The sequence below is a fragment of the Sorex araneus genome, chromosome X (genome assembly GCF_027595985.1).
Source record: "Sorex araneus isolate mSorAra2 chromosome X, mSorAra2.pri, whole genome shotgun sequence".
NCBI classification, from domain to species: domain Eukaryota; kingdom Metazoa; phylum Chordata; class Mammalia; order Eulipotyphla; family Soricidae; genus Sorex; species Sorex araneus.
Window position 1 is genome coordinate 242898607 of NC_073313.1, and position 14336 is coordinate 242912942.

At 41.2% G+C, this 14336-nt stretch overlaps 1 protein-coding gene across 3 annotated transcripts in view; it reads right to left on the reverse strand.

The window, feature by feature from the left end:
* The window catches only part of LANCL1 (LanC like glutathione S-transferase 1), a 38963-nt gene that overhangs the window by 10905 nt on the left and 13722 nt on the right, over positions 1–14336 (reverse strand). For all 3 annotated transcript variants that reach the window (XM_055121943.1, XM_055121942.1, XM_004601327.3), the window contains one exon: positions 7690–7897. In XM_055121943.1, coding sequence (XP_054977918.1) covers positions 7690–7897 — 208 coding nt within the window. The remainder of the gene's footprint in view (positions 1–7689; positions 7898–14336) is intronic.

Consider the following 14336-nt stretch of genomic DNA (forward strand, 5'->3'; position numbering starts at 1 on the left):
ACTTCACAATACCTTTAGACAATGAGTCTATATTAGCACATACACAGAATTCTTGTTCACATGCCCGCATTACACCAAATGGATGTATGATAATTTATTAGTTCTACTGAGAGTCTCAATTTATCTTGTCCAAAAAAAAAAAAAGTTATGTTTGATTCTGGCTCCTGATAAGATGAGGGAAGCCCACTCCATACCCTCTCCCACTAAATGGAGCCCCCCCCTACTCCAGAGAAAATGCATGAGCCTGTTAACATTCGAGGAATCTGGAAAATAAACAGAAGCAGGCAGAATGGTGGGGGGGGGGGGAAGCACTGCACTGTAGCACTGTCATCCTGTTGCTTATCGATTTGCTCAAGCAGGCACCAGTAACGTCTCCATTGTGAGACCTGTTGTTACTGCTTTTGGCATATTGAATGCACCACGGGTAGCTTGCCAGGCTCTGCTGTGCAGGCGAGATACTCTCGGTAGCTTGCCAGGCTCTCTGAGAGGGACTGGAGGAATCAAACCCAGGTCGACCATGTGCAAGGCAAATGCCCTACCTGCTGTGCTATCGCTTCAGTCTGGAAGAAAAACAACAAAAAATCAGAAGTTGAAGTGCCAACTGACCCCGGATGGCCTGACCATATATATCCCACTTGGTATCTCCCTCAGCTGAACTCAGTAGAGCTCAAAGTCTGGAAGAGGGCAGCAAGGGGCTAGAGAGACAGCTCCCCAAACAGCACGCCAGACCTGTCTCAAGGATGACCCACGGAACTCCTAATATCAGAGAAACATCTCATTCATCTTGCACAGCTCCCTCGTGTGTAGGCCTTACTCAATCTCGAGGACACAGCAGGAGCCCACAGATGGCCACTCTTTGTGGGACAGACCGTTCCGGACAGGTCACTAGAGCTGTGATCCTCCACGGCTCCATTACTCTGGCAGGAATAATCACGGGAGGTGTCTGGCCAGGTGAGAAATCAGGATTTCTTTCCAAAAATCCCCAAAGTAGCTGTCCTGGGGAGCCGCCAGGACAAGGTGGGTGGGGTTCACAGAGGAAGGAAGCTGAGCTTAGAAAAGCTACCCCGGACCAGGGTGATAGATCGAAGGATTCAAGATAGGCCCTGAGTTTGATCCTTACTTCATGACGCCCCCCCCTCCCCCAGCCCCGTCCCTCCCAAGCACTGACAGTGTGGACTTGGTGGCCCACCAGCATGCTGGGCTCAAGGAGCAAAGCACTCCCCTCCAGAACACTGCTAGCGGCCCCTGCCCCAAGGGAAAAGCTCTCTATCTTTGGTCCCGCCTGAATTCTGCCAATATGTTTTTCCTCTCCTGGAATCATCTCAATTAGCCCTAAGTAATCCTGCAACTTCAACAAGGTGTCATTGAACTTACTAGAACGATATAATAATTGATTGAAATTTTATCAAAATTTATCAAATAACAAAATTATATACTGGAAAGCATGAGAGAAGAGTCATGCTATTTTCTTTTTTGAAAAATGACTTTCTGGGAAATCAGTAGGAGAAAATACTATTTTTAAATAAATTTTTTAAATTTCAAGTGCTGTGCTATTGCTAATGGTAGTGTTTTATGCAAAGGACACTCCAATCCCATGCCTCCACCAAAATATCTGCCATCTGCCAGAACTGAGAGAGGATAGAACCCCAACATAATGGCTTTGTCATTAGGTAGCTTGTTTAAAAAATGTTTTAAAAATTTCTCACCTATAAAATAAGTGATCTCTTCTGATTTAAAAATTCTCTTAAGTTGTTTGTATGAAAATGTACTTTTAAAGTGGTTAAACAGAAACAATGCTTATACAAGTAATGGTTAAGAAGCATTTTTAGTATCAAAAACACACCCGCATGGTGATTGGTTATATCCGAAGCACTCTAACCAGAAATCAAGGTTTAGAGGTACTTGTCACTTCAAATAAGCATCAAAACGACACCAGAAGACTTGCTAATCAATGTAGGAAGAAATGTTACAGTGATGAAATAAAGACCTAGAGAGTTACAAGAGTTCTTAAGGGAACTTACTCTACAGCAGAAGAGTGTTTTGGAAAAGCATAACTATTTGCTGTTATTGACAAAGCTAACATTTAGTTTTTGCTATACCTTAACAAATGGAGGCACCTCAATCAAACTGGTTAAATATGCAGGGGCTGGCTGATACGTTTTCTTGCTTCTACAAACATAGGCATTAAATTTACAGGGCACAGTGGTTATCAGAGGAAGAGGCACAGCAGTTAGAGGATGCTGTTAATTTTCTAGTTGTACCTTGCAATGTCAACTGGGTTATCTGAGTGATAGAATTATGGTCCCCTCTTCTCCTACATCAATTCTGCATTATTTATGTGCCTACACATTCGCAGACATATGCACTCATGTGTCCTAATAGTTTATAAGACATTAAAACATTTACTAAGAAAAATCCAATTGTTTTTTGATGCTAAAACTAGAAGCTCAATAATGAAAACTTAAGAAAAATAAATTTAGCAAACATGAACTTAAATGTTGCAGTAAAGAGAATAAACGTCTCAGTATTTAATAAAAATGAATAAACTGGAAATCACCTAGGCATAAAAAAAGCACTTTTGATTGACTTTTATAAAGACTGAAAAACTATGCAAAAAGGGAAATTACTGTGACTTTTTAAAAACTAATCTAAGTTACTTAAAAAACTTATTGCATTAACTCCAATAATGGAGTTAACCCACAATTCCTTGATTCTTTATTTGCCAACATTATCACCTGCATGACCACTAGGTGGCAATATGTTATCACCATTCCAATTATTATGCAGCCACATTATTTGCATTTGCAAAGTTGAAAGTAGGTAGCAATACCTTTCAAATACTTTAAAACAAGACATTTCTCAGAGCATCTGGTTAAAATGCTATTTAACAGCTTAGGGTAAGTAAAAGAGCAGGGATTTTTTTCCCTTTTCTTTTTGTGAAGCCTTTAAAACTCTGGTCTAATGATTACTAAAGATAGGTCTGATTAGTGCCTATTTTGCTAGTTACATTCTAAAGATAAAGAAATGACAGCATTTACAGATCGAAATAGTTATATGTTTTCAAAAAGTCCCAATCCAGAAGCTTGTTGCAGCAGCTTCATTTGTTTTGACAGGTTGATATAAATACTAATAGCAATCTTTAGAAAAACCAAGTCACTGAAATGTTACTGAAGGAAGAATAAAGACATATTAAAAACGGGACAATTCTGTTCCTCTGACAGTGATATTTCCCCAGCATGCTGCTTGGGTGCTTTTGTTGATATCAAAAGATTTGTAACTAGTTAGGAAGAAGTCCTTTTTTCACTCATTGCACTACAAAGGAGACAGGGTACACACTTTCGGAAGAGAAAGTCAAAACTCATTTGAAATACAGGCACACAACACCATATGTGTTAGGCTAGTCACTTAACTGGGCATGAAACTGGCAATGCTATTTGTATAGTGACACCAACTGTTTCTATATATAAGAAAGGGTAAAATGGACACGGCACAAATCAGAGTAGACATTTACTCCATGCTATTTAGTTCCCTTCCTCACCCATGCTATTTACTTCCCTTACACACACACAGACACACAGACACACAGACACACAGACACACACACACCTCTCTCTCATTTACTCTTCCCACTCCCCACCCCGTTGCTCCATTGAGATTCTTAGGATGTATAAGTTAGGGACCTCCTCCTTGGAGAAACATTAGTGTCTTGGTCTTTTTTTTTTTTTTTTTTTTTTTTGCTTTTTGGGTCACACCCAGTAATGCACAAGGGCCACTCCTAGCTCATGCACTCAGGAATCACCCCTGGCGGTGCTCAGGGGACCATATGGGATGCTGGGATTTGAACCCAGGTCGGCCTCATGCAAGGCAAACACCCTACCCGCTGTGCTATCACTCCAGCCCCACACTAGTGTCTTGGGATTTCAGTTTCTTTGTCTAAGAATCAAACCTTTGAAGATCCCACAGGAATATTTTTCTTTCTAAAACTCAAAATTATAATTCTGGAAGACCACTGCATCAAGAAAACACTGGAAAAGTAAGCTGGCATGTGAGGCTGGCAGTGGCCTACAACAAACAGACGATTTGAATCTGTGGTAATCCTTTGAAGGAAGATAGGAGGAAAAGATCCCTAAAAAATGAAACATGTAAGTTACATTCAATAACTTATCAAATAATTTCAACGTTCCTGACATTGAATTGACACAGACTTTTCCCTTAAAATAGAGATGGGAAAATCATTTACTTTCTGTTCTTCCATGAATTTCAGAAATCTGGAAAAAAAAAATCACTGCTGCAGTTACAGTGTATTTTCCCATCATATGTTCACTCTCTATAGATATGATAATTTATTATTATTTTTTTGTTTGGGGGCTACAGCCGGCTGTGCTCAGGGTTTTCTCCTGACTCTGCACTGAGGAGTCACTCCTGGCAGTGCTCTGTGGACCAAATGTAGTGTTGGGGATCAAATCCAGATGGGCTGTGTGCAGGCCAAGTGCCTTACAGACCCTTTATTACCTCTTAGGCCTCACACTCTGTATTTTGAATCCTAACAAGTCTAATGGCTCTAAGTATTATTTATATAGCATACAAGTGGTTAAAAGGATATAAAATATAAATAACAAAACAGCATCAAAAAAGAGAGAAGTTTTAGCCTATCTATTTTTGTTTTGTTTTTTGGGCCATACCCACCAGTGCTCAGGGTTTACTCCTGGTGGCTGTTGGGGATTGAACCTGAGTCGACTGTGTGCAAGGGAAGCCCCTTACCTGCTGTACTAGCTCTCTGAGCCCTACTCTTAGGGCATTCTAAAATTAAGAAGTCTGCCACTGCTTCCCTGAAAGCCAGCCTTCCTTCCTTCCTTCCTTCCTTCCTTCCTTCCTTCCTTCCTTCCTTCCTTCCTTCCTTCCTTCCTTCCTTCCTTCCTTCCTTCCTTCCTTCCTTCCTTCCTTCCTTCCTCCCTCCCTCCCTCCCTCCCTCCCTCCCTCCCTCCCTCCCCTTCCTCCCCTCCCTCCCTCCCTCCCTCCCTTACTCCCTCTCTTCCTTCCTTTCCTCCCTCCCTCTTTCTTTTTTTGGCTTTTGGGTCACATTTGGCAATGCACAGGGGTTACTCCTGGCTCCTGGCTCATGCATGCGGTGCTTGGGGGACCATATGGGATGCTGGGAATCGAACCTGGGTTGGCCGCATGCAAGGCAAACGCCCTACCCGTTGTGCTATCGCTCCAGCCTCCCCCGAAGTATTTCTTAGAGCAAGAGGTCCTAAGATGTCGTGAGGGAAAAAGGTTGTGTCTACACAGTGAGCTTGGCAGAATCTGCTCCCTAGACACACTGGAATCCACTGCGTGTGTATAAGCCATTCAAGACTCCAGTAAAGGGTCACTAAAGGGTCAAATTTAACTTTTTGTTTAGTGTTTCCCTAATCTGTAAAAATACATTTATTTTTGCTTACCCCCAATAAATAGCAAACTATTACTATTTTGCTCTACATATTTTGAGAAAGGTTGGCATTCTGTGGGGGGTGGGGGGGTGCGGATGCCTCTCGAACGTGCTCAGGAGGCCCAGGGCCCCTCAATTCTCTGCAACCTGGCCAGATGTTCAATGTGAGGGTCTGGAGCTTCGGGATGGGCCTGCTGGGGCTAACCTGGGCCACTCTGGCGGAGACTGGGGAGAGGTGGGTTGGGGCCCCTGAGCCACACCCAATGATGTTGGAGGAGCAATGTGGTACCAAGGACTCAGCCAGGGTCAGCTGTACACAGGCATGTGCCTTAATCCCTGTACTCTCTGTCCAGCCCAAGAAAGGATGGCAATCATAAAAAAAATTAGTTCTGCCTTTCAAATTTAGTTGAGTAGGGAGAGGCTTTTGCAACAGCTTGTTTAATACAAGCTAACTAGTATGGAACAGGAACTACGCTAACTAAACTTTGGTTGGGTGAGGGAAGGGGGAAATCACTGCTTATTTTACCAGCCATTTTGATCAAGCTTGGTGACAGTATTTGTATTAAATACTTTCCAACCTTGAATGAATATCATAGTATTTTTTTCCCCTTTAAATACAGTAGTATTATGTTTTCTACTTTTTATCCATCCTTCCTTCCTTCCTTCCTTCCTTCCTTCCTTCCTTCCTTCCTTCCTTCCTTCCTTCCTTCCTTCCTTCCTTCCTTCCTCCCTCCCTCCCTCCCTCCCTCCCTCCCTCCTTCCCTCTCTCCCATCCCCCCTCTCTGTATTACCTGCCCCTTTGGTACTTACTGCCTCAGTTGTGCTCTTTGGTTCTTATTCAAAGAGCTGAAACCTTGGATCCACATTAAAAACCCACTCAAACTTGGGAGCAAGTGAGATATCCTTTAAAAGGTGACTGGATTACTAAATGGATCATTCAGAAAATGAAACAATTATTTTAATTTTATTTTGTTTTGGAGGGCCACATCTGGTAGTGCTCAGGGCCTACTCCTGACAGTGCTTGAGGGACCCCGTGTGGCTACGGGGAATGAAGCCTGGAGGACCATATGGAAGGCAAGCGCCCTGCTGACTCTACTATTGCTCCGGCCACCAAATAATCATTTAATGCAAAAACTAAATGAGTTATCAAGTCATAAAAAAAGAAACCTAAGAACCCTAAATGCATACTACTAAATGAAATAAACCAATCTAAAAGAAGCCTTTTATGACTGTAACAGTATAACATCCTGAGAAAAGGAAAAACTATGGAGATAAACGTAACCAAGCAAAAAGTTATGGTTTCCAGGGGTTAGGCAGAACAGATTTTCAGGCAACAAATTACTCTCTATAGTACTACAATGATATTAAGATACACATCACCATGTATTTGTCCAGATCCACAGAATGCGCAGACCAAGAGTGAACTTCAAAGCCATTGGGTGACATTGATGTGTGGGTATAAGTTCCCTGATTTTAACCCTTTTGTCTGTTTTGGGGCTACTCCTGGCTCTGCACCCAGAGATCACTCTGGCAGTCTCCAGGGACTATACAGTGCTGGGAATAGAACTCGGGTCAGCCAAGTGCAAGGCAAGTGCCTTAACTAATGTATTACCTCTCTGGCCCAATTGTTAACACTTATACCAGTATAGCAGAAACAAAGCAAAAACCGTTTGCTGGACTTTCCATGAGTGTGGCACTGCATGTGGTGGTGCAGGCGGATAGCTTGCTGTGTCGGCTCCTGAAAGAGGGTTTAATAAACTCTAGCGTGACAGTAATTATAGCTTATTAGTAGCACAGTTAAGTGATTCTTCCTCATTCACCAGCTTCTAGTGAGCTGCCCTCATTTAAATGAAAAAAATAAAGATCTGGATTTGTACATAATTTACCACCCAAAGAGCAGTTTTGAGTCAGTCAGTGGTCCCTAAAGAGCCTTTTCCAGAGCACTGCTGGGAGTGAATCGCAAGTTTTTGAATTACTGATCTTGGAGAGCGCTTGGATTAGGAGTCACATGGTCAGGCTTCTGCTCTCATTTGTGCGACCGAACTGGTGATGGTTTGATCTGGAACCTGCCAGTGTCATTCTGTAAAAGAGCGATTACAATAGCTGTTCCTCAACTACAACACGGCACTAATGTAAGAATTGATCGAATGACAGTGTTATGATTTATCGCTCAGAGAAAATCCACTAACACGACATATGTTTTCTGGCTGAGACACCCAGAGTGAATGCAAAGTGCTGTCTACACAAGCCTCAGGAGCTACCTGGCGATGCAGCCTTCCGCCTCATTGTCCTGGTTCATCTTGTGATACACCACGGCGGCCACGGCCAGGGGGCCTGCGTCCCCGCAGAGGAAAGTGATGGAATGTTTGGTCAAACAGTTCAGACTTTGCTTCACATAGCCGTGTGCCATCTGGAGGTAGGCAGGGTCCCCGAACAGATCATAGAGATGCAGGTAGAGCAGCGAAATACCTGGAAACCGAGAGCAGATAATGGGAAAATGAGGCAAGGGCAGTGAACTGTAAGTTAACAGCTGCCCACTCAGCGGTTTTGATTTCTGATAAGCCCTAGCAAACATGAAAATTGCCAGGGAGTTTAAAGATCTTAGTTCAGGTCTCGGTTTTATCACTTAGCTTTATTACTAAGCGGTTCTAGAAATCAGATAGAATCAAGAACTTGTTTGCAGTTTGTTCATCATTACACCTTTAAATAATAAGAACTCAAAGACCTTCCATAAAATCCAAGCTTATTATTAATCCTCTCAGTCTGCTTCTGTATTTCTCTTGATGGTTAAACCTTAGGTCATCAACAATGTTCTAAATAAGTAACTATTGAACAAATGGTAATCTACTTTGCAATAAAGATGTTTGTTTTCATGAGCTAAAAAAAATAAGTCAAAGGCTATAGAATAAAAGATTCAATTTCTATTTATATAGTAGATTATGGCTATGTAGGAAACTAAATCCCTTAACCTTACCAACACATAAGGCAAGATTATAAAACGAAACAAAACTACGAACTTAGTTGATATCTAAGAAATATATTGACTTCCTCATTCTTTTTGCTCTTTTCAAGGACCCAGCCCGTTTAGGAATAGCAATGTAAAAGCTGAAAATAATTTTGACTTTAAGCCTTTCTCATTTTACTTCTTACCCTACTCTTGAAGACTGCTCTATGTCACTTATTTTGAATGCCTGTCCTCGCAGAATCTTCTTCCCTCTGAAGCCAATGGGTCTGAGGGCATATTCGAAGATGTGGAGTAGGGAGCCTGCAGCATTTCCAGAAACTCATTTCTTCCCTTAAAGTACATTTTCCATCTCATTTACCATTTTTAGACGATACAGAGTGTCTGTTTAAATCTAAATTAATAGAGCCAATCTCTTCATGGATTTCAATGCAGTAAAAACGTAGCCTGCAAAATTACTTTTCACTGTACTGAGGACAATTTTAAATTTAGATAGTTTTCTCATTTTGCATGGGTAATCTCCAAAGCTTTGTGCTACAGACAATTCAATTTCACATGTATATTAAGGCCAAATTTTCATTTCCTGCAGAAGTTAATAACCTTGTCTGCTTTTTCAAAGTGGCTTGGTGTTAGTAATTCCACAAGCGGATGATCAGATGTACCAATGCTTAAGGTCTGTGTGTACAAAAACCACATATGTAGGTGCGAATAAAAATCTTCTTTTCACAAATGATCAATGTCAAGAGCTTCTTCTAGAATTAGATCCTTAATAGGGTTCATCTCTGTCTATATATACAAGGCATTTGCAGACTTTCATTCTGCCCTCCCTTTCATTCTGCCCTCCGAGTCCCACTGCAGCCTGAACTCTCCTAATTAACTTATGTAAGGACCAAAGTCAGATAATGACATGACAGATCTGGGAAAATAAAAGTGATGAAATACAAGTCCAGTGATTGTTTTCTTTTTCAGACCTATGTCTCTCATTAGCAACAATTCCTTTTGGCCTAAATATTTATTTTTTAAAAGGGTCATTACAGGCTTGCAATGGCAAGATCTAATGCAATTCTCATGAAAAGAACAAGAGAGAAGCCTGAAAATATTTTATTTTATTTACATGAAAAGCTTCATTTGACTTCTTTGATAAGCAAGGAGTTGGAAGTCCAATTTCTTTTTTTCTTTTTTTTTTTTTTGGTTTTTGGGTCACACCTGGCGACGCACAGGGGTCACTCCTGGCTCATGCACTCAGGAATTACTCCTGGTGGTGCTCGGGGGACCATGTGGGATGCTGGGATTAGAACCTGGATCGGCTGTGTGCAAGGCAAACGCCCTACCCGCTGTGCTATTGCTCCAGCCCCGAAAGTCCAATTTCTTAAGTGACCATAGTCTCAGGTTCCATTTGTTTTCTCCTTATTCAGGGCCTTACCTCACTGTATATTTCAGTTGAGTAATCTTCATTTATGGTGTCTACTTTCCCATAAAAATGTTGAATATGTAAAGAAGTGCTGTTCTTCATAAGAAAAAACTTCCTGGACAGACTTATCATAAGTCAGTTTAGATCAGGAAAATAAGACAAAATGTCTAAGTCAAAACCTCTATTAACGCCTCAATATTTTATATTCCAGGTGTCCTAAATAAATGAGAAAAGACAGGGGACACGGCCTATTGCCAAATGTCTTAAACTGGTTCCAATGATCTTTCACCCTTTGATGGTAGTCATGCAGAAAATATCACCTCTGTAAAAATTACCAGACACAGAGGAGGGGAAGGTAGGGAATAAGATACAAATTTAAGGGCTGTACAGGGAAAACTTATCTAGAACTTTCGCTGTAGTGCTAATTTTAATGAGTATGATTTAATGAATTATTTCAAATGTATCTGTTATTAATATAAATACATTTCTGAAAAAAGCCAAACTGTATTGTAAGGCATAATATATAAAATATCAATCCTCTATTTCATTCTATTCCTGTTCACTTGTATCACTTGTCACCCCGTTGCTCATCGATTTGCTCCAATGGGCGCCAGTAACGTCTCCATTCATCCCTGTCGCGTGCTAGTGTAACCCAATGGCATCTGCTCGCTCCAGGAACACGAAAAGCCTCAAACCGTTCATTCAGGGTCTTGACAAAGAAGTCTGACCATCTCTTGCGGCCATACATTCTTTTGACATCCCGTGGAATCCAGTCTATTCCTGTTACTGTAAATAATGTAAAGTGTTCCCTAGTATTTGTCTCTACCTTACTTAATTCGTGTGTCACCCTCTGATTTCTCTATACTAGATACTGGGACTTAACTTACATTCTACTTCTCAAGAGCAGCCTTTTGCTTAGTGGCCCACGTGTATCTTTCTTCACACAACAATAATGCTCTGGATTTTAGCGTGGCACATGAACACCCAGCAAATTCTTCTTTACAGCTTGAAATGATGATGTCATTAGGTTCTGAACAATGGGAAGCCGTGGGAGCACTGGGAGAAACTTTGAAAAATGTTCTCCAGAGACAGGTGCTGCCACTGCTTCCCCTCTCCACTTGCTTCCTAGCTGGGACTGCAGATGCGATGAGATAGCCAAAGGCATCAGTGGCAGTTGTGTAATGAGGATGGCGCCATAGAGAGAAAAGAAGATCAGATCCCAGAAGACTTGACACTATCGCTCCAACCCCTGGGATAAGAAAACACACAGAAACTCTGCCGCTCTTCTGGCAGGGGCATGCCAGTGAGCCCAGTCCTCTAGAGTCTGGTTCTTTTCAAAGTTAGAAGGGTAGGAAGTTGCTAGGTAACAGAGAACTTTGTAAATGAGTTCAAGATTTTTGAGTTTTATTTGAAAAGTGTCAATTTTAAACATGGGAAGGGGATGGCTAGATTACACTTTTATTATTTATTTTGTAGGAAAAGTTTTACTTAGAGATTACGAGGAAGGGGAGAGGAAGAGTAACATGTTCGAGAGAAGGCAGTCTTCTCTGGAGGGGTTGAGCCCAGATTGCATTTTTATTTTTTTAAGGTTCGCCATACTTGCACTGTTCTGTGAAACAGTGGATGTAGGAAGAGAGGACAGGAGGATACTTTTGGAATCCAAGAGAGTGACAGGGTGGTTGCTGTAGGGATGCAGCAAGACTGAACTGGAAGGGAATCTGTCTGGGACATAAAATTGGGAGAGCCTGGTAGAGACACCAACGCAACTTCAGGAGGCTGATGAGACAGTACTTGTAGGGAGCTTGCCCTGTGCTCTGTGACCTGGACTCAATATGTGGCACCAAATATGGTCGGTCCCCCGGCCCCTGCTTAGAGTCATCTCTAAGCAAAGTGCCAAGAGTAAGCCCTGAACACCACTGGGTGTGGCTCCCAAACCGAAAAAAAAAAAAAAAAACAACCAAAGAAATATTAATTCCATATACCTAGCTTCAATAGCTGATGGGCATAGCACCATCTACAATGAAAGCATCAACACTTCTGGGGAGGGTCACGTTTGATTGCATATGTACATATGAAAGCTACTCTTTCTGATATTTTCTTTGTCATTACAGAATATGCTACTTTAATCAAGATTATTCCTGGCCTTAAATTTGAGCAGCATATAAAATTTTCTTCAATAATGTTTGTTAAGCAAAAAAACTCCCCCCAAAAACAAAAAGCACAAAACTAGTAGAGGTATGCTTCTTCCTTTTACTCTTTTACTTTTTTCATCCCAGACTTACTAAAATATAAAAAAGTGACTGTGTTTAGTTGCAAAGACTGCTAATTTCTTTAGAATTATCATATATTTTAAGTGAAATCCCTCCCTCTCCTTTTAGGACTCTGGAGAAATTCTGACATTTTCATTGATATAAAATTAGTTGATCTACTCCATGATAACAATCATTAACCTATGAAAACTAAAGCCTTTGGTCTGAAAAAACCACAAGTTTTGTTAGATGCATATATAAAAATGAAGGGAACATAGTGACCTATCATAAAGCAGAGCATAATTCACAGAAATGGAGATACACTTAGAAAGGAGTAAAGGAAAATACAACGTACACAATTTTTTTCCACCATTCTCAAAGATATAAAAAAAAGTGATAAAAACGGTCTTTGTGTCAATATCTTAATTCTGTTAATTAATGAGAACTTTACTTCTGGAGCCAGTGATTGATCCCTTAGCCATTCCTCACCCTAAGAATATTGTTAAGGAACACCACTGTATTACATGCAAACCCAGAAAATTTCAAGTACTCTAAGTAATAATGAAGTCCCTTTAAAAATCAAGTACACAATCAGTTATTTTTTCAGGAACAACACATTCATTTACATTTCCACATCCCTAGCAGATGACTTGGTGAAGAAAAGAGTGGTAAGGCCCCCCTGAAAACAAGAAAAAAAAAACACCCCCAAATTCAATGAGAAGGCCATATGTGTGAGGTGGGGAGAAAAGAAGGGACTGCACAGGTGGAAGGGCTGAAATGGAGCCAAGTGCAGAGGATTCCTAGCAAGTAAAATTACGTGAACAAATTCCTTCAGACACGCATCAGGAGTGTGGTATAGTTGCAGTCCTAGCTTGGACACTTAGTGTTCAAATTAATTAACACCAGAAGCAGAAATTTTGATTTAATGCTAATATAATATATTGGCTTTGAGATGCTCATTTGACATACAAGTGGAGCGGGCAAACATGTGTGAGTCTGCAGTTCAGGGAAAAAATGAACAAATGCCCTTGGATGGGTAGGGAATGTTGCCTGAGTTTCTCAGTAAGCCCCGCCCACCAAGAGTCCTAGATGTGCTTCAGAGATTCACTTACTCAAAGCAAGTGCAAGTGCCTTCCGATGAAAATAAAATGAAGACATATTTATCACTTCCTTCAGTCTAAGAGACCAGACACAGTCCAGAAATACATCAATCTGATATATTCAGGAGCCTGTTTAAGTTGCTCAGGATTGAGGTGTCTTGTATGAGAGCTTCTAATTCTCAATGCCCTTTGAAAGCTAAAAGAACTACGAACAAAATTTTACAACTCAGTTTTCTCAGTAACACTAGCCACATCTCAAATGCTTAGCCATATGGGGCTAGCGGCTACTGTAATGGATCTCAAAGTAGCATTTCTATTAATGCAGAAATTCTAAGGTTGGCACTGCTCTGTACACGGAGGCATTCTGTAGAAGTAGCTCAGGAAGTACGCCACTGCTAGTAATTCATTCCAACAATCTCCTGGGGTTGAAATCTTGACAACTAATTTACTTGGAAGACAGGAGCTGTACCACGAGGACCAAATGTCTAACTTTGCTGTAAGAGGAACCAGCCCTGGCTTACAGTGAAGCCTCTCAGAGTTACACTTTCCTATCCTGTCTCCTTCCTTAGTTACTACTCTGGGAAAGGAGGAGAGACTGCTTAGGGACCCTTCTAAATCAGCAATTTCCTTCCTCAGCTTCTTATTCCCAGTAGCAGTATATCATAAATACAGCCAGATGTTGAGAAGTAATTAATACTAAGCCTTTGAATTTCCAAGGGATCATTAGTCCTATCCATCTTGACCAATCAAAACCTTGGCGTGTCTCATGTGTCTATGAAGAAGGTAAAAATCGCCCCAGATGAATCTCTCCAAACATGACTTGGTGATTCTCCGTTTGAGAAATTATTTCTAATTATTTATTTTTGTAAGGTAACACTAATGTGTAAAACCCCTTATCACCATATTTTAGCTTTGCAAGCTGTTTTCTTGCAGGTCAGGGAATTTAAAATACCCCTTTTGGCTACTTATCGAGCTCCTGTATGGCCAGGATCCCAGAGGCATGCAAACCAATCTCAGAACCCAGCGGCTTCGGCAGAAATACATCCGGACTGTGTATTAAACTATGGTGCCTTGCCACCCCAGGTGGAAAAAGGTGTTGTCCCTTCCACCTTTTCCCCCTGGTAGCACAGTGGCTGCCATCTTTCAGAGCCTTTTGGACGGTCAGGTACGAGTCTGCAGTGACGAG